Here is a 20,080-nt window from a genome sequence, read left to right on the forward strand (position 1 = left end):
TTTTGCAATGTTTTTGTAATTCCATTTGGGTCTCAGCTGCTTCTAGAAACAATTCATGTGCTTAAAAAAAGAAAACACCCCTCCACCCAAAATAACTAAAATTATTAGTTATTTTATTAGCTTTTGGCCGTTTTTTGAAAACGGCCAAAAACTGTTTTCAAAAAACGGTTTTTGGCAATAAGTTTTTTGATGTGTAGAAAACGACCCGTTTCAAAGCGTCCCTATTGTTGAGTCACACTGCGCCGTTACCTAGCAACCCGAGCAAAGCCCAACCTGTCACCTAGCGACCCAGGTGGTGCGCCAACATGTGGAGCTGGTTTTACAGATGTATGCACACTGTACAATGGCTGCTGGAAAAGACATTTAGAAACAACTTGCTGTATTCTTGTTGGTTGTGCAGAAGGCTCTACTTCTGCTTTTCAAGGATATACAGTTGTGTAATTGCGCATTTATTTGCAGCCATTTTCAGGTGAGTGTAAACATTGAGTTGGGAGGCGTGACCAACAGCAGCTTATTTGGATTTCAAGTGACAAGAGGCTCTAAAACATCTGATTCTGAAAGCTCAAGATAGGCAGAACTGACCAGACTAAAATGAACTAAGAACAATTTTGTGTAAAAATGTAAATAACATGTTTTCTATAGACCATATAAAGAAAGAATTTTAGGTCAGCTTTAAATTTTGTTGTTTTTGTAGAATATTAAGAGAAGCAGGATTACACAGTCTGTAAAGTGGGCCATATTCCTCACTGGGATGTTTTTTAAAACTAAAATCCAAGGCGGCACATTATTAGTAGAATTTTCTGACTTTTCTTCCCCTCCCAACCCTCCTTTCCTTCACGAGAACCAGCAGTAAACAGGCTGTAAGCGCGGCTCCGCCCAGATCTCAGGCTGGAAACTCCTCCCCGGATCACATGTGAGGCGAGAGAAAAGGTTCAGGGTCTGCAATGTGCCTTCACTTCATGACAGCTAATAGTTTTATTTCATAAAGTGGTGAACGGCTTCTGATTGGATGTTTGTGCTTCCAGCAGATAGATCGGTAAGATTCCTGTCACATTCAATAGTGCTGAGAATTTTAGGAAACTAAATCTGCTTCATTCTTTAAATAATCTGTCAGTTTCACAGAAATGCTACTTACTGCTGTTTGGTTGAATTTTCAATCACCTTAAAGTATTACGATACCTACATTAGCAATAGTAATTGACTGTTTATCATTTTTAAATGAAATCCACTCAGTTTTTGATTGTCAGGCTGCTCCTAGTCAGCGCCACATCTCATAACGATGACCTCAGCGGCGTAGCTCTCTAAGTCAATGAAAGGATTCTTATTTTGCTGAGCGAATTCAGGAAAAACTCCAGAGGCATTTGACTGCTCATGTGGAATCCAGCCCCAGTCATGTGCTTGTCCTTCTGTGATCAGGGAGTTATTATGTGCTGTTAAGCCTCTCTGATGGTCATGCAGAAGGAAAACAGTAGCTTTGATGGAAGAATTTAACTCGCCCTGTCAGGATTTACTGAAAATCACTCTAATGTGTCTGAACTCCCATAAAAATCCGCAGAGAGTCGTTCGCAGGTTCAACCAAGCAGCACAATGGTGGACTGGGACTATGACTATCTGATCAAACTGCTGGCACTCGGCGACTCAGGCGTGGGAAAGACCACCTTCCTCTACAGGTACACGGATGGCAAGTTCAACAGGAAGTTCACGACCACGGTGGGAATTGACTTCAGGGAAAAGAGAGTGGTGAGTGCTGGGGAAGATAAAACTAGCTAAACTCCTTCCATTATATAAACAAGTTCAATATGAAACAAAAACATGCCAAGATAAATCATTTTGGTCATTCTAACTAAGCTAAAACAAGAACATTTTGGTCTGATTTGTGTTTTTATTCAGTGTATGTAAATATCTGATTTAAACTGTTTGTAATATATCCCTAGAATTTCTACATCATATGTTAAATTGATGCTCTACATTAAAATGTATCATGTTTTAAGATATTACTGCATTTAAAATGAAACAAGAGTTTGACCATCAGAAGAACTGTGATGGTCAAACAGTCAGAGACTTCTGCCCACAGCCATTACCATCTACAACAACTCTTTAATTAAATGAGTTACAATAACATTTAATTTCCCTTTGGGATCAATAAAGTATTTTTCAATTGAATTGAATGTTGATAACACTGAACATGGCTGACTAGATCACATGTCCTTGGAGTGAACCAATGTTAAATATGTTAAGGTTTATTGTTGATTCTAAGGGACGTTGGTAATTTGGTGAAAGAAACCTAAAGTTTGGTAACATCAGCATAACGTATGTTGAAATTATATAATCTGACCTAGGTGGAGAATAAAGATAACAAAGTTAGAGCCTTGAGGATCGCCCCTAATGACTTTTTTTTTCATCCTGATTGAAACAAAGCTGTCCTGGTTTTCCAAGTAAATGACGATGGAGTTGTTTGGTTCAGGTTTACACGGGAACCGGTGCTGATGGGACGAGTGAGAGGAACTTCAGAGTCCACCTCCAGCTCTGGGACACAGCGGGTCAGGAGAGGTAAGTTTGACATTTTTGACATTGATGTGTGTTAAGAAGATGCTCTTTACTAGAATGGGTAAATATCCTTCATTCCAAGGTTTCGCAGCCTAACAACGGCTTTCTTCCGAGATGCAATGGGCTTCCTGTTAATGTTCGACTTGACCAATCAGCAAAGTTTTGTTAACGTCAGGAACTGGATGAGTATGTTGTGTCTTCTCGTTTCCCTCCTGTTGATTTCTAAGCCTGGTTGATTCGTGGTTTCAGGTTAGTTGAAGCAGTTTCCCTTGTGTTTGTGCAGGTCAGCTTCAGGCCAACGCATACTGCGATAACCCAGATGTGGTGCTGGTGGGCACTAAGGCAGACATCAGAGACACGAGGAACGTGAACGCCAAACTGGCCAGAGAGATGGCTGACAGATACGGGTGAGTGGAAACTGACCAGTTTTTATCAATAAGGAAGATTGGCCTTTTATCTGTTGATAGGATTGTTTTCCTGAGATATCCTTTTAAAGACATTTAAGCAAAATAAAATGTAAAGATAAAAATATTTGTCGATCTCATGAACTGATTTGAAGATGCTGCATCTTGTACAGTTTTGTGAAATGTTTCTGTTTCCCTCAGCGTCCCCTACTTTGAGACGAGCGCTGTGTCAGGAGTGAATGTGGATGCCGCTGTGCTCACCCTGCTGAACCTAGTGATGAAGAGGATGGAGCAGAGCACGTATGGGGCCCCCGGCTCTGAACCCAACGGCAGCCCTACGGCCAGCCATGAGGTGGAGGAGGCCCCCGTCAGGAGGTGGTGCTCTTGTTAATGTTCCCAGCAGCAGCACCAACAACGTAAGAGAAACAGACTTTAAAAAATGGTATTTAGACAAAGATTTATTGGAATCTCCCATATTTCTTTTGGTTTCTCTTGTTGTGTCAAGAACAGAATAAACTACTTTTGTCAGTTTGTCCTTCTAGTTTGTTTTCAAAACAAAGAAGCAATAAAGTATATAGTTATGAACTTAATATATATATATATAAACAAACTTCTTCATTAGTCTTACCTGATTAGAAAATGCAAATGAAAACAAATGTTTGAGAATTTCAAAGGCACAAAGTGAATTTATACAAAGAAACTTAGCTAGTTTACAAAGTGCTATTATTTTTATTGATTTCTGTGAGTAATTTTATAAATTCTTAAAAGTATTAATATTATACTCATAATAGTATTTTCTTAATATTTTTTTTTTTTACATTATTTCTCATCACATAAATCTTGCAAGTACATATGCTATGTCTATTTGTTTGTTTAAAGGTGACCCTTCAAGCTTCCTTCAACAGGTTAGGATACGTCTATAGTCTATACAAAACATGTTCATAACATTTTTTGCACAAAATCATTTTTAGATTCTCAGATGATGACATTTTAGTCTGTTCACTTCTGACTATTTTCAGCTCTTTCCAGAATGAGTTGTTTTAGGGCCTCTTGTCACTTTAAATACAAATAAATGGTGCAAACAGATCTGCAATTATACAGCCGTACATTTTTGAAAAAACGCTTTTAGATAGTAAGTCAACAACAAAACACTTGTCTTTTCCAGCAGCCATTTTACTGCATGTGCTGGAGCTCCACTTAGGTTGCTAGGTTACAGGCTGGGCTTTGCTGGGGTTGCTAGGCAACGGTGCAGTGCCTGTGGAATGTAACTCCACAATCAAGAGGTTTTTAAATGGCTTACCAAAAAACACAGAAACGACTGGGAGTTGTCGTTTTTAAGCACTTGGTCTGTTTTTAGAAGCAGTTGAGACCCAAATAGAAGAACAAACACTGCATTTTGCATTTGACCTTTAAAACAGGTCAGTCAGGGACTAATACCCTGTATTTCAGTTAGATTACTTAAGCCAAGTTTCCATGGCACAATTTTTTGTCTAGATTTTCCCCTTATGAGAATCTTAGAATGTTCCGCATTCTAAGATTGTTGCTTGCAATAATCATAACCGGTCATTCTGCCAAAATAATCAAGAAATAATTCTAGAAGTTTTTTTAAAAAGTATCATGGTTTTAAGTGGAAGTAAATTTGGGGAGGAAAGTGGATCAAGCTCGATCAGAACCTTGTTCACAGTTGTTTCTTTATTTCACATTGAGAAAATACAGCTGACATGTATTTTCTGCTTAAAAATTAACTGAGTTATTACACAGCAGTGTTGTAACAAATGATGCATATCACATCTGCTGGAAGTGTCTCAATGAAAATTAAATGACTCAGTTTTTTTTGTTTTCTGCATTCTTAGTTCGGATGTCTGTCATAACTGGTCCATAATTAAAAAATAAAATACACCTCATCATTATAATTGGAAAAGTCACATTTGTTATTTGTTGTAATCTGTGTAAGATGTAATTTAATGTTAAAAGCATAGGAAAAAAAAAGTTAAACATTCAGTCAGCAACAATAAACTGATTTTACAGTCATAATATTAACTGAAGGTTTCATTTTTTTGTTTTGTTTTTAGGTTTTACTGATAAAAATGCAACCTTTCATATTTTCCTTTCCATTTGGAAAACATTCTTATAAAAATATTATTGTCACAAGTGGTGATGGACCTGGACCCATAGGCATGTACTGAACATACAAATACAATGAATAAAATACTTTATGTTTATGAAATTGCTAAGTATTATAAAAAAAAGTATTTTTTTCTTTTCTTTTTGTAATGATCTAATAGATGTTTGTGTTACAGAGCGGTGTCGAAAGTGATCCAGCAGATGGCATCAATGCAACCATACGCAGCATTTGTGGGGAAATTAAAGGAGCAACAATTATTGCTTTTAACATAAACCTTTTCTAAACTACAACTAACCAACAATAAGTATTATATCTGTTTATCAGATATATATATATTTCTGAGTCAAACTCCTCAGCTCATATCAATCTGAACTATCTGATAAAAATAGCACAAAAAAAGGCATACCGTTACAGTTAAACTTATTTATGCCCCTTACAGTTTAGTTTTAATTTATATTTATTCATCTGCCCTGTGGATCAATAGCTTGTGTTTTTACCTTGTAACAAGATGTTCCTGGACTCAAACCCCGGCCTCGGCTCTTTCTGCACAAAGTTTGCATATTCCTCCCATGTATTCGTGGGTTCTCTCCAGGTAATCCAGCTTCTTCTTACAGTCTAAAAACATCAATACCAGGGTGACTGATTGCTCATAATTGCCTTTAGGTATCAGTGCGTGTGTCTGTGTGTGCCCAGAATATGGGACTTCATACACATTTAAAGAAAAACACTGAAGTCAGTAAATGTCAGTTAATCAATATTGCATCCGTTGGTTAATTTTTGCTTCAAAAACCTACCAACCTGTTTTTTTCCAGGAGTGTTGGAATAAATGAAACATGATTTAAAATAGTATAATTAGGCCCAAATGCAAATGCAGGTTAATTTCTATGATGGACTTGTTTCTTATTTTTGGGGAGGCTGTAAGAGTTGATTAATGCTTAAAGAAATAAATATAATCTTATAGTAATTGAACAGTAAAGAATTGTACTAATGTCCATTAGAGGTGCTGTTTGACAAAATATACAGAATTATAATGTATTTTATCAAAGTGAATAATTAAAGGAATATTATAAATTCATAGTTTGATAGATTATGGATATTTCCTGAATGACAGATAACATATCATTGATCATGCCTCCATCTTAAAGTTTCTCAGAAGACCAAACACAATGATGAAAAATATATTTGAATCAATATTCATACAAAGATGCAGTTTCAATTTAGTTTGTTTATATAATTGACAAATGTCATGTAGGGTCACTTCCAGTTTATACATTTACAGTCAATTCAATCCATTTCACAAGACAGATTCAGAATCAGCTGCATGGATTTCAGTTCAATCCTGGTAATTAAACAGTGAACTAAGGTTATTTACAAAGATGTTACCACTGATAACTAATTTTATTATGTTGTTAAATAACTAGACAGGAGTTTCATTTACTAAATTTAATGTAGAAAATAATGCACACTTGTAAAAAAAAAATCAATCAAAGGAAAGGAAGAGCAACAAAGAAACCATAATTAACTTCATTAAATTAATTTCTTATACAGCTGTAATTATTTCAGTTTACAGATCTCGGCTGTGTCTCCAAACCGGAAGTACAGTTGTATTCCAGCGTAGAGCGGCTGAGTGAAGCTGGTCTGGACTCTGTGGATCAGAGTCATGTTCTCTGAGACGTTGTAGAACGACAGAGTACCAGCTGGTTGGTCCAGGTAAACCCCAACTCTGGAGAACTCAGAACCAGGGATGGGAGTTTGGATGCTGTTGTGCAAAAATTGGTGATTGTTTGGGCAACAAAATAAAGACCAGGATTTATCATTTTGTCCAAATCCTGTTTTATAGACATCCTTGTATGCGACCGCCACATAACTTCCTCGTCCTCCTTGTCCTCCCCACTGCACCTCCCAGTAACATCGCCGAGACAAACTCTGTTTACTCAGGATCTGGAACTTAACTGACAACCTCTCTGGGTGATCGGGATAGAACTGACTTTGATCCATTAGGGTCACCTTCCTGTTCCCCTCAGACAGCAGGAGGTTCATCTGAGCTGTGTTTGGATCCAAGGTGATTTCCTGTGAATATTGTAGGAAGTCATCTCTGGTCCTTGGTTCTGGTTCTGACAGTAGAACATCCACCTCAGGGACTTTCAGTGAGATGTTTGTCCATTTCTCCTTCAGGATGTCCTGCAGTTCATCTCTCAGCTTTGACACGGCTGCTGTCACATCTTCAAAGTACCTCAGAGGACGAACATTGATGCTGGATGAGTGTTTGGACTCACTAACAGCAGACAGTGAGGGGTATTTCTGCAGAAACTGGATGTCATCTTCTGTGTATAAGAGGTGTTCCAGCTCAGCGTCTTTCCTCTTCAGCACAGTGATCTCCTGCTCCAGCTTCTCCTGAAGATCTCTGACTCGACTCACCTCGGTTTCCTGCTGAGATCTGATCTGCTGCTTCAATTCAGAGATTCTTTTCTGGATAAGACAAACTACCTCAGTCAAGATTTTCTCATTTTCCTTCACTGCTTTATCAGCCGAAACTTTAATGGCGTCCACTTCCTGCTGAAGTAGCTTCATGTCTCTCTCTCCATCTTGGATTGTCTGCTGGATTTCTCCTCTCTTCACCTCCAGATCTTTCTGCTTCTCCTTCCTCTCTGCCGCAACTGAAACCACGTCGTGACCTTTATGTTCATCCACCATGCAGACGTAACAGATGGTCTGCTGGTCGGTGCGGCAGAACATCTTCATCACCTCATCGTGATGGGAGCAGATGCTGTCATGGAGCTGCTTGGAGGGCTGCACCAGCCGGTGCTTCTTTAACTGAGCCACATCGTAATGAGGCTGCAGGTGCTTCTCACAATAAGACACCAAACACATCAAACACGACTTTATAGCTTTTAGTTTCCTCCCAGTACAAATATCACAGGCCACATCTTCAGGTGCAGAATAACTCTGATCAGTAAGAGAAGCTCCAAGTCCAGTTAGCTTCAGCTGCTCAATTAAAGCTGCAAACATGATGTTTTTCACCAGGACAGGCCTTGGTGTGAAGGTCTGCCTGCACTGAGGACAGCTGTAGTCACCTTTCTTGTTCTTTTCATCCCAGATGTTTTCGATACACTTCAAGCAGTAGCTGTGTCCGCAGGGAATCGTCACCGGATCCTTCAGTAGATCCAGACAGATTGAACAGGAGAAACTCTCTCGGTCCAGCTGGACTCCTTTCTGCGCCATTTCTTCTCTCAGAGACGGTTTAAGTTTCACTTTCAGAGAAATGAAACCACCCTGATCTCTGCTCTACACGTGATGAGTTTGTGCAGTGAAGGCGTGTCAGCACTATAGGCTGACAAATTGTCTCTGGCTGTGAGGGAAGAAGGAAATCTGTTGAGAGTGACTCTGTTTGAGAGGAGGAACATGAGGGAGGAGAAATCAATGCAGTTTGACAGAGAAACAACGTTGAACCCTTTTTACAACAAAACTTTAGTATCCAATCGTTGTCTTTCCTTTAATTCAGTTTTCCTAGTCTGTCTTATTAAATCAATCATTTGCTGATTCATGAGCCACTGCTTTAGGAATATTTGGATTTCTCTTGGTATTTATTTAAACATGTTTTAAATTACTAAAAGCAAAACAGACATGTTTAAATGCTGCATGGCATTTCTTTAATCATATTTGCTTATGAACAAATATGAAGATTAGTAATTTGGTAATTACACAGTTTGTACAGTCTGTTACATAATCAGCATGGACAATCATGAACTTAACATACATTACAGTATTAATATAAATACATCTCCAATTTTATACATATAATGGACCTGTGTTTGAATACATCTAGATACTTTGTAACTGTCCTCTAATCCAAAAATCAAAGGGAAAATAACCGTAACATAGCCTAACTTATCCAATTAAGATGCTAACGGTTTTTAGCTTTTAGACCCAGGGAAATTAACGGTCACACTAACGTTAGTTAGCACGTAGGCTAGCGCCTGTAAACATTTACTTCTCATGTACAGACATATCTCAAAATATAATTCATGTCAACAAAACACGGCCCTGTAATTATAAAAATTAGAAAAAGTCAATAAAAAATAACCCACCTGTGAAAACAGAAAACATATTCTTTAGTAGTGGCTGCACTGTGCTGCTGACTCATCAGTCTTACGCTCTGTTACGCGCTTCTTCTGCATAAAGCTTGGAAGTCAGTTTCTCTCTCATGCGCCATTACTGCCATCTTTTGGTATTAATAGGTATTGCACCAAAATTACTCCGTGAATGTGAGCCAGCACCACATAACGTAACAATCAAAACAAAAGTAATAAAATAGAAAATTGTTGGTGGTGCTTTTGAATAGCTAAATAATCTTTGGTGGCACATATGAATGCACACATTTATTTATTTATATTTTAAAGCCCTGAGATCAGCGAGCTTTGACGCTACAGATCTCCATTTGCATGTTTACTATGGTTCCTGGTAACCCCATAATCCCCTCGACTGTAATTTAACAGTCCGGAGGTGTTCATAAGTTAATTTCCCAGACACCGAAACACATTAACTCATTACAAAATACATGTCTGAAGCATTGGTGCTGTTTTTAGAAACAGCTAAGATCCAAATGGAAGAATAAAAAGGAACAAAAACAGAATTTTGCATATTACATGCCCTTTAAAGATTGAACAACTATGGCATGTTTGGAGTTTTCGTGTTCTGCTATTTTTTGTTATTTTTAAGGCAAAACAAAACACACACACACATCTTATCGCTGATTATTAAGGGGGAACTTCAATGTCTTCCACTTTGAAAGGAGTCTTGCTCTGTTAATTCTTTGACCGTTTAAATTGGACTACTGTTTTATTGTAGTTGGTTCATAATTATCCCTTCATATTAAAGCTCGAAAAAAATAGAGAATTATACAACGTAGATTAGAAGAAAGAAATTCAGTGGTAGCCTCGTAAATAGTGAATTTTCTAAGTCAAAATATTAAATTATGCAGCTTTTCAGATTTTATAAAGAGAATCATTCAATTTCAGATGTTTTCGCCATAATGTACCTAAATATTTATGTTTAGTCAACGCACTAACGTGATCTAACAGTTTTTTAACCTCCACTACACTCGTTACCCGGGACAACATCGCCCTCTTGTGTTTGCATCAGTTTTTAGCTCAGCTTCGTATTGGGAAGATGATTTGATCACTTACACTGATGTTGCTTTCAAGTGAATACGGAAAGTTTCATCAGCAAACTCCCATGAGCCTGCAGCTTGGAAGGAGAACATGATTGGGTTATTTGAGCTGTGAGATTATGTTGGTGAATTTAAAATAATCAGATGTGATTCAAATCTTGATGATCGAGACAGACGCCGACTTATTTGATCCAAATAAACCAAGCTATTAACTACTAACACCAGCTAAATTTGAACAATAAATAGATTAAATATAAGGATTGAAATATAAAGATAAACATTCATTACCTTCAGATAGTCTTTAAGCTTTAGCTACATTTTGAGGGTAACTGTCCCGCTTTTATTTAAAACTGGGGATAGGGGGCTATTTGTGGCCGTCAAATACAATCTTCAACCCTGAGGAGAGGTGGTTGATAGAGAAAGTAATTATTTTACAAGGACAAAAATTAGAAGAGATCAAAAAGTTAGGCATAACAAGATATTTATCTAGTACAAACCAAGCTTTTTTACATTTTCATTAATTTTGTTGCAAATCTGACCACAATTACCCATAGACATTTACTGAAATGCAACTTTAATGCACATAAATCTGCATTTAATTAATTTAATAACCTCAATAAAATACAGAAGGCGTTTCAGAGGAAGAGTGATCCATATCCTGATCTTGTGCTGAAAATAAACAAAATTCTTATATATTTTTTTCCCAAATGAGTCTGAAATGATTTGCAAATTGGATCAATTTCTATTCGTGAGACAAACATGAAAAACTCCTTTCCAAGGTTTGGTTTCACCATTAATCTGTACATTCTTTTTCTATAATAAAACAAAGATTGATTTAATTTGTTTTATGAAAGTATTACAAGCTTAGTTTATAGTTGAGCAGGTGAAATAAACTAACATTCACTTTTTTATAGTGTTAACTCTAAAAAAAAAGTCCATCTTTTTTGGCTATTGACTTCTTGCTCTGATGCAGACCCAAGTGGGTCAAACTGTTCCCCACTGTGTTCAGGACTTCAGAACCAGCTCACATTACGAAGAAAAGGTGAACTTGTCATGCAGGTTGATCTGGTCATATTGATTAAAACTCAGCAGCTAAAAGTGAATTTAAAGTTTAAAAAATAACTTAGGGACTTAAGCAGACTCTTCAAAACCAAAACAAACCTGTTAAACTTTCAAAAATGTGTAAAAACCAATAATTCCATCTACCTATAAGCTGCTGTTTAGCAGCACATAAACAGAATTTAAAACATTTTGTTTTCAAGCAACTATTAAGATAAGAGCGCCCTCTTGTGTATTGAAAACTGATAATTTGAGAATAATTGAAGAGAAGTCACCTTGTTTCAGGATCATACCAGTTGAGAATAAAAAAATTAACATAAAATGTAAGTGTTCAGGAGTAATAAAAATAACTTTGAACAAAATTACTCAGACTTGCTGCCGAGTCTTACATTTTCTATTTCTAAATAATAAAAAACCCTAACCCAACATAAAATTCAAATGTTGTATTCCTTAAGTAAATGTTACAAGTCATATTTTTGCCAATAATGATTTTTCTTGCCTAAATAACCAACTTTCCTTTGAACAAAGGATGACCAAGCAGAAAAGAAAATCGCTTCTGAAATAAAGACAACTAAAAATGCAGAATTTGGAAGTTCTGCTATTTCTAGATTAACACTGGGACTAAAATAAACCAAAATAACCAAACACTAACCAGCCTGCAACATGCCACTCAGCTTGTGAGCTGTAGTTTCCACACAATTATTCACAACCAGAAATATTTTCTAAACAGCCAAATTTGTCTGAGGGAAAACTGTAGCAGTACATCTGGTCAGCAACCGGTGGGGGATGGGCAGTAGAATACTACACTATAATCTTTTTGACTGGGAAAATTCCCTCCTGCTCTTTCTCTGGCATCTCATTAAAAGTATTTTAAACTTTAGGAACTTGAAGGGAATTTGTTGCTACCTTGAAATCAGTTGCTGATTGGTGACTGATCTACAAAACCTCAAGAGACAGAAATTTCAAACTTTTATGAGCAGATATTTAAAAGAAAAATAATCTAAGGAAGACCAACCCCCCCCCACCCCCCCAAAAAAAACAATTAACTTCATTGAATTAATTTCTTATACAGCTATAATTATTTCAGTTTACAGATTTCAGCTGTGTCTCCGATGCTGAACCAGAGTTGTATTCCAGCGTAGAGCGGCTGAGTGAAGCTGGTCTGGACTCTGTGGATCAGAGTCATGTTCTCTGAGACGTTGTAGAACGAAAGAGTACCAGCTGGTTGGTCCAGATAAACTCCGACTCTGGAGAACTCAGAACCAGGGATGGGAGTTCGGATGCTATTGTACCAACATTGATGATTGTTTGGGCAACAAAATAAAGACCAGGATTTATCATTTTGTCCAAACACACTGTCTGTTTGATAGACATCCTTGTATGCGACCGCCACATAACTTCCTCGTCCTCCTTGTCCTCCCCACTGCACCTCCCAGTAACATCGCCGAGACAAACTCTGTTTACTCAGGATCTGGAACTTAACTGACAACCTCTCTGGGTGATCGGGATAGAACTGACTTTGTTTCATTAGGGTCACCTTCCTGTTCCCCTCAGACAGCAGGAGGTTCATCTGAGCTGTGTTTGGATCCAAGGTGATTTCCTGTGAATATCTTAGGAAGTCATCTCTGGTCCTTGGTTCTGGTTCTGACAGTAGAATATCCACCTCAGGGACTTTCAGTGAGATGTTTGTCCATTTCTCCTTCAGGATGTCCTGCAGTTCATCTCTCAGCTTTGACACGGCTGCTGTCACATCTTCAAAGTACCTCAGAGGACGAACATTGATGCTGGATGAGTGTTTGGTCTCACTAACAGCAGACAGTGAGGGGTATTTCTGCAGAAACTGGATGTCATCCTCTGTGTATGAGAGGTGTTCCAGCTCAGCGTCTTTCCTCTTCAGCTCAGTGATCTCCTGCTCCAGCTTCTCCTGAAGATCTCTGACTCGACTCACCTTGGATTCCCGCTTAGATCTGATCTGCTGCTTCACCTCAGAGCTTCTTCTCTCAATGAGATGCATCACCTCAGAGAAGATAATGTCATTGTTCTCTACTCCTTTATTAGCACAGTCGTTAATGGCATCCACTTCCTGCTGAAGCAGCTTCATGTCTCTCTCTCCATCTTGGATTGTCTGCTGGATTTCTCCTCTCTTCACCTCCAGATCTTTCTGCTTCTCCTTCCTCTTTGCTGCAGCTGAAACTACGTCGTGACCTTTATGTTCATCCACCATGCAGACGTAACAGATGGTCTGCTGGTCAGTGCGGCAGAACATCTTCATCACCTCATCGTGATGGGAGCAGATGCTGTCATGGAGCTGCTTGGAGGGCTGCACCAGCCAGTGCTTCTTTAACTGAGCCACGTCGTAATGAGGCTGCAGGTGCTTCTCACAATAAGACACCAAACACATCAAACACGACTTTATAGCTTTTACTTTCCTCCCAGTACAAATATCACAGGCCACATCTTCAGGTCCAGCATAACTTTGCTCAGTAAGAGAAGCTCCAAGTCCAGTTAGCTTCAGCTGCTCAGTTAATCCTGCCAACATGATGTTCTTCACCAGGACAGGCCTTGGTGTGAAGGTCTGCCTGCACTGAGGACAGCTGTAGTCACCTTTCTTGTTCTTTTCATCCCAGACGTTTTTGATACACTTTAGGCAGTAGCTGTGTCCGCAGGGAATCATCACCGGATCCTTCAGTAGATCCAGACAAACAGAACAGGAGAAACTCTCTCGGTCCAGCTGGACTCCTTTCTGCGCCATTTCTTCTCTCAGAGACAGTTTAAGTTTCAATTTCAGAGAAATTAAAGCACCATGATCTCTGCTCTACACGTGATGAATTTGTGCAATGAAGGCGCATCAGCACCGGATTCGCTGACAAACTGCCCCTGGCTGTGAGGGAAGAAGGAAATCTGTTGAGAGTGACTCTGTTTGAGAGGAGGAACATGAGGGAGGATAAATCAATGCAGTTTGACAGAGAAACAGCGTTGAACCCTTTTTACAACAAAACTTTAGTATCTAATTGATGTTTTCCTAGACTCTTATGTCAAATCAATCATTTGCTGAATATATGAGTCACAGTTTAGTGACATTTGGATTTCTCTTTGTATTTATTTAAACGTTTTTTAAAATTACTAAAAGCAAAACAGCCATGTCTAAATGCTTTAATCATATATATGAGCAAACATTAAGATTACCAATTTGATAATTACACAGTTGTTTGTACAGTCTATTATACACAAAGTAACATGTTAACTAGCATGGATAGACAATCATGAACATACGTTACAGTACTAACATAAATAAATCTTCTTTTTTTTTTTTTACATATAATGGACCTATGTTTGAATACATCTATGATACAATATACTTTGTAACTGTCCTCTAATCCAATATCACGGGGAAAATAACGTAAAACAGCCTAACGTCTTCAACTGAGATGCTAACGGTTGTTAGCTTTTGGACCCAGGGAAATTAACGGTCGCACTAACGTTAGTTAGCATTTAGGCCAGCGGCAGTAAACATTCACTTCTAATATACAGAAATATCTCAAAATAGAATTTATGTCAACAAAACAGGGTCCTGAAATTAGACAAAATTTAAAAACTAAATAAAAACTAACCCACCTGTGAAAACAGAAAACATACTCTTTAGTGGCTGGCTGCACTGCGCTGCTGACTATCAGTGTAATGTGCTACGTTTTAAATCAGCTTCTTCTGCATAAGGCTTGGAAGTCCGTTTCTCTCTCATGCGCCACTACTGCCATCTTTTGGTATAAAATGGTATTACACCAAAAATTACTCAAACCATATTGGTGAATTTGAGCCAGCACCACTTCTGGTTCCCCACAGTTTGGGAACCAGAAGTTCCCAAACTGTGGGGCGCGCCCCCAAGGGGGGGGGGGGGGGGGGGTCGCGGGAAGCCGTCTGGATGAAAACAATAAACAAAACAAAAAACATGAACATTGTATGCGCTGGGTTTTTACCTTAGAATGGCCAACTCTCTGTTATTCCTCTGTCAATTTGATACAGTAGGAACTTCCGCCCTTCCCATATCTGTGTCCTCTGTCACTTTTATCAGAAGTTAAAACTGTTTAATCTGTTAACATGTTGTAACCTGTTTTTCCGAGCCGCCTTTAAAAGCAACATGAGCGCTACGACGCTAGCGCTGGGTTTACACCTGTGCGACTGTGAAGGAGACCTGCTGCTGCTGTGCAGAGCTACTCAGGTGTGTGTTAGAATCATGGCAGCAAAACGCAAAGAACATTGCACAGTTTTTCCCCCAAACTAACAGACTGTCGAGTAAAGCTGTTGGATGCAGGTAATGTTAGCTAAAAGATGACTAGCTAGCTAATATCAATACATCACCTTATGCTTGTTAACATAAACATAATATAAGGATATCTTATGTCTATGGTTAACAAGTAGCTTATAGGCTACTGGTGTTGTCTATGTTCAGCTACGATTCATTTTGCCCCCAAAAAGTTGATTGCCCCCACCCCCTTGTTAGTCTGGAGCCGGGGTTGAATATAACAGGGAGTCTTTAAGAATCCCCCACCCTCGCTCACACACATCGTTCAACCAGACAACTATTTGTAAGCCATAGGGGGGCCCCCAAAAATAGTTTGGAAACCACTGGGGGGCCCAGGAGAAAAGGTTTGGGAACCACTGGCGTAAACAATCAAAACAAAGGTGATAAAATAGAAAATTGTTGGGGGTGCCTTTGAATAGTCAAATAATTCTTAGTGCCACATATGAATGCACAAATTTATTTTTAAAAAGCCCAGAGATCACGCATGTTTATGGCATTTGGTTACTAGGTAACCCCATTATCCCCTCGATTGTAATTTAACAATCCGGAGGTGTTCATAACAATTAATTCCCCAGACACCAAAACATTTATTCATTACCAAAAACAAATGTTTGAAGCACTGGAGTTGTTTTTAGAAGTAACTGAAATACAAATAGAATAATAAAAATGTACAATAGATAGCCTTTTAAGATCAAACAAATATGGCTTGTTTGAAGGGGTTTTCGTGTTCTGCTTTTTTTATTTGTAAGATTCATAATTATCCTTAAAATTAAAACTTGAAAACTGGAGAACTATACAATATAGAAGTAAAAAGAAATAATTCAATGGAACAAAAAGAAAAACACAATTTATTTGCTTGAAAACTGGTTTAATCAGTACTAAAACTACTTTTCTTAATTCTGTTTAGTGTCATTTTCAAACTAATCCAGTTTCACCTTTAACAAAACAAACCTAAAAGGGCTATCCACAATTCTTTAGTTACGCTGAACCTGTTCTTTTATCTAAAAATCACAACATCATCTATAAAGTCAGTCATAATAAAAATAACCTACAAAGTAAAACAAAGTCAACATAAATGCACAAAAATTAAAGGAGAGCCAATCAGAAAACAAACAAAGCTTCAACTAAAAGAGAAACTACTTGTAGGACAAACACATCCTGATTTGAACTTTGACTTATTTCAGTTTACAGATCTCAGCGGCGTCTCCCATGCGGAACCAGAGCTGGACTCCGGCGTAGAGCGGCTGAGTGAAGCTGGTCTGGACCCGGTGGAGCAGCCTCATGTCCTCTGAGACGCTGTAGAACGACACAGTACCAGTGCTCTCATCCAGGTAAACTCCCACTCTGGAGAACTCTTCTCCAGCGATGGGGGTTTTAATTTTGTTGTGCAAAAACTGATTTTTCTCTTTTTGGCAAAACAAAGCCCAGGACTCTTCGTTACAGCCAAACGAAGTCTTTGTTTTCTTCACATCCTTGCAGGTGACTGCGACGTAGCCCCCCAGTCCGGCCCACTGCACCTCCCAGTAGCAGCGCCCAGTAAGGATCTGCTTACTCAGCACCTGGAAGAAAGCAGAGAACCTCTTTGGGTGATGGCTCTTGATCTGATCTTTACGCATCAGGGTCGCCTTCCTGTTCCCCTCGGATAGCAACAGCTGTTTGTGAGCGGTTTCTGGGTCCAAGGTGATTTCTTGAGAGTATTTTAGAAATTCATTTCTCGTTTTAGGTTCTGGATCCGGGAGGAAAGCATCCACTTCAGCGACTGTCAGTGAGATGTTTGTCCAACAGTCTCGTAAAATGTTCTGAAGTTTGTCTTTGAGATCTGAAACGGCTGTCGTCACGTCTACATAGCAGGCCCAAGGACACACAGAGTGTGTAGTCTCACCAACAGCAGACAGTGAGGGGTATTTCTGCAGAAACTGGTTGTGATCCTCTGTGTGTGAGAGCTGCTCCAGCTCAGCGTCTTTCCTCTTCAGCTCAGTGATTTCCTGCTCCAGCTTCTCCTGAAGATCTCTGACTCGACTCACCTCAGATTCCTGGTGGGATATGATCTGCTGCTTCACCTCTGCGCTTCTTCTCTCAATGAGACGCATCACCTCAGAGAAGATAATGTCATTGTTCTCTACTGCTTTATTAGCACAGTCATTAATGGCGTCCACTTCCTGCTGAAGCAGCTTCATGTCTCTCTCTCCATCTTGGATTGTCTGCTGGATTTCTCCTCTCTTCACCTCCAGATCTTTCTGCTTCTCCTTCCTCTCTGCTGCAACTGAAACCACGTCGTGACCTTTATGTTCATCCACCATGCAGACGTAACAGATGGTCTGCTGGTCGGTGCAGCAGAACATCTTCATCACCTCATCGTGATGGGAGCAGATGCTGTCATGGAGCTGCTTGGAGGGCTGCACCAGCTGGTGCTTCTTTAACTGAGCCACGTCGTAATGAGGTTGCAGGTGCTTCTCACAATAAGACACCAAACACATCAAACACGACTTTATAGCTTTTACTTTCCTTCCTGTGCACATATCACAGGCCACATCTTCAGGTCCAGCATGAGTATCATAAGTAGGAGAAGCTCCGAGTGCAGTTAGCTTCAGCTGCTCGGCTAACGCGGCTAGCATGGTGCTTTTCACCAGGACAGGCCTCGGTGTGAAGGTCTGTCTGCACTGAGGACAGCTTTGTTCTCCTTTATGGTCCTCCTCATCCCAGTGCTCTTCAATACACTTTATGCAGTAGCTGTGTCCGCAGGGAATGGTCACCGGATCCTTCAGCAGATCCAGACAGACTGAACAGGAGAAACTCTCTCGGTCCAGATGAACTCCGTTCTGCGCCATCGTTGCTCTCGGTGACCGTTAAAGTTTCGCTTTCTGACAAGTGAAACTAGTCTAAGCTCCAAAGAGTCTTTCTCGAAACAACTATTTAAAAAGCTGCACAGGACCGTTTGCTGGCTGAAAAAGCTTAAACTCCCCTCAGAGATCACATCGCCGGACTGTTACCTTGTTGCTCACTCGCGCTTTCCGCTTCGCGTTCAAATAAGGAGTGCGTCACCAGCGTCATTCGACGCACTTTCCGGTCACAGTACGTCAATCGAGCCGTTTCGCACGTAACCAATACCACCATCTTGAAAGGGTCAAATTCTTAGAGAAACGACAAAAAATATGGTAGCTTTAAGAACTTTCCACACTATCCGTTGTATTTTTCGTAGTGTCGAGGTACAGACTAGAAGGTACAGGGTATCTAACTTAAAAACGCACATAACAACATCTTCACAGAGGAGAATTAAAAAACACACATCAAAAACAACATTAAACACTGTATTCGTGTGTACAAATAAAATTCTACATAAAGTTAGTAGTAGCTGCAAACCTGAATATGTAGACCTGTTGTCATTCTATCAACCCTCCAGATCATTCAGGTCTTCTAGTACAACTCTACTCTTCCCCCAGACATGGAGAAACAACTTTTAGTTTTTATTCTCATCTAATCTGGAACAAACTTCCGGAAAACTGCAAAACTGTTGAAACACTGAGCTTCTATAAATAAAGTCTGAAATCTAATTTATTTAGAATTGCCTTTGAATAATAACACCTGGAAATTAGATACATTTTTGTGTGGATTCCATTACTTCGCTTTGTTTTTGTACCGTGCCGTTTGTGGGGAAATACTGGCAGCTGGAAGAGGTAAAAAGTAATGTATATTTTTATGCAGTGTATGCAAAGATAAGATTAAATGACATCACACTTGAGACATAAACATTATTTTTCTCAATGTTTCACGACAAAGCTCAAATACAAGCAAAAACAATCTGACGTCTTATTTAAGTAGGCCGTTTACAGGGACTAAATAGAAGAATAAATGGTCTAAATGATAAAGATGAGATGAGATATGAGAGTGATAACTGATAAAGAGGTAACTTTATCCAGAACTTTTCTCATGTATTTTTACTACAACAAAGATTTTATCACAGACAATCCAAACCACTTTTTTGGGTAAAGGCTATAGAAGTGTGAGGAATTATCAAGGTAACATTAGAAAGAGAGACAGGATGGTCCCATATTAAAAAACTTTCTTAAAAAACTGACTATATTGTATAACAGTGTGAAAATCAAGACCAATTAAACCACAATCACCATTAAATCTGCAGTTAGTTTTGGTTTGAAAAGCCAGGTAAAATACCTTCAATCCACACTTATTCTACATTATACCAATTGGCCACAATTAAATCTATCTCTATAATATGTCTTTATTTGTCTAAATTCAGTAAGACTTTTAAGATATTATTGTCAGGTGTAAATAGAGAAGTACAGTTCTGATCATTGGTTTACCTTTGCTCATCGTAAACACGACTGTTCATTTTACAAGGTGAAAAAAAACCCATAAAACACCGTATAAAAGGAGAATTATTTGTTTTCCAACTGATGGAGAGAGCTAATGATTTGTTCATAGAAATCTTCATTATATTTTCATTGTTTTGTGATGTT

The 20,080-nt window shown here is 38.9% G+C and overlaps 4 protein-coding genes across 6 annotated transcripts; 1 reads left to right on the top strand and 3 right to left on the bottom strand.

Annotated features, from left to right (window-relative positions):
• Positions 1 to 51: 51 nt before the first annotated feature.
• Positions 52 to 3,482, top strand: LOC103469909 (ras-related protein Rab-27B-like). The gene is made up of 6 exons (XM_008417965.3): positions 52 to 1,036; positions 1,556 to 1,740; positions 2,465 to 2,550; positions 2,630 to 2,733; positions 2,831 to 2,954; positions 3,153 to 3,482. Exons 2-6 carry the CDS (start codon positions 1,588 to 1,590, stop codon positions 3,340 to 3,342), a joined length of 657 nt encoding a protein of 218 aa, XP_008416187.1. The 5' UTR covers positions 52 to 1,036; positions 1,556 to 1,587; the 3' UTR covers positions 3,343 to 3,482.
• A 3,148-nt stretch (positions 3,483 to 6,630) lies between these two features.
• On the bottom strand, positions 6,631 to 8,298 carry LOC145552954 (tripartite motif-containing protein 16-like). Its single transcript, XM_081611145.1, has 2 exons — positions 7,495 to 8,298; positions 6,631 to 7,377 (listed from the first exon to the last, which is right to left on the bottom strand). The coding sequence occupies exons 1-2, from the start codon at positions 8,296 to 8,298 to the stop codon at positions 6,631 to 6,633; spliced, it is 1,551 nt and encodes a 516-aa protein (XP_081467271.1).
• A 4,063-nt stretch (positions 8,299 to 12,361) lies between these two features.
• Positions 12,362 to 15,156, bottom strand: LOC103470640 (tripartite motif-containing protein 16-like). Of its 3 annotated transcripts, none has more exons than XM_081610847.1 (2): positions 14,921 to 15,156; positions 12,362 to 14,186 (listed from the first exon to the last, which is right to left on the bottom strand). In XM_081610847.1, the coding sequence occupies exon 2, from the start codon at positions 14,055 to 14,057 to the stop codon at positions 12,384 to 12,386; it is 1,674 nt and encodes a 557-aa protein (XP_081466973.1). In that variant the 5' UTR covers positions 14,058 to 14,186; positions 14,921 to 15,156; the 3' UTR covers positions 12,362 to 12,383. The 3 variants fall into 3 exon arrangements, with proteins under 3 accessions (XP_081466973.1, XP_081466974.1, XP_017162172.2); XM_081610848.1 differs by having other exon boundaries at positions 12,362 to 14,206; XM_017306683.2 differs by having other exon boundaries at positions 12,362 to 14,221.
• Positions 15,157 to 16,425: 1,269 nt separating this feature from the next.
• Positions 16,426 to 18,620, bottom strand: LOC103469922 (tripartite motif-containing protein 16-like). The gene has a single exon (XM_008417993.3). The coding sequence runs from the start codon at positions 18,431 to 18,433 to the stop codon at positions 16,781 to 16,783; it is 1,653 nt and encodes a 550-aa protein (XP_008416215.2). The 5' UTR covers positions 18,434 to 18,620; the 3' UTR covers positions 16,426 to 16,780.
• Between the last annotated feature and the right edge of the window lie 1,460 nt (positions 18,621 to 20,080).

The sequence above is a fragment of the Poecilia reticulata genome, chromosome 9 (assembly GCF_904066995.2).
Source record: "Poecilia reticulata chromosome 9, P_reticulata-male-v2, whole genome shotgun sequence".
Lineage (NCBI taxonomy): Eukaryota > Metazoa > Chordata > Actinopteri > Cyprinodontiformes > Poeciliidae > Poecilia > Poecilia reticulata.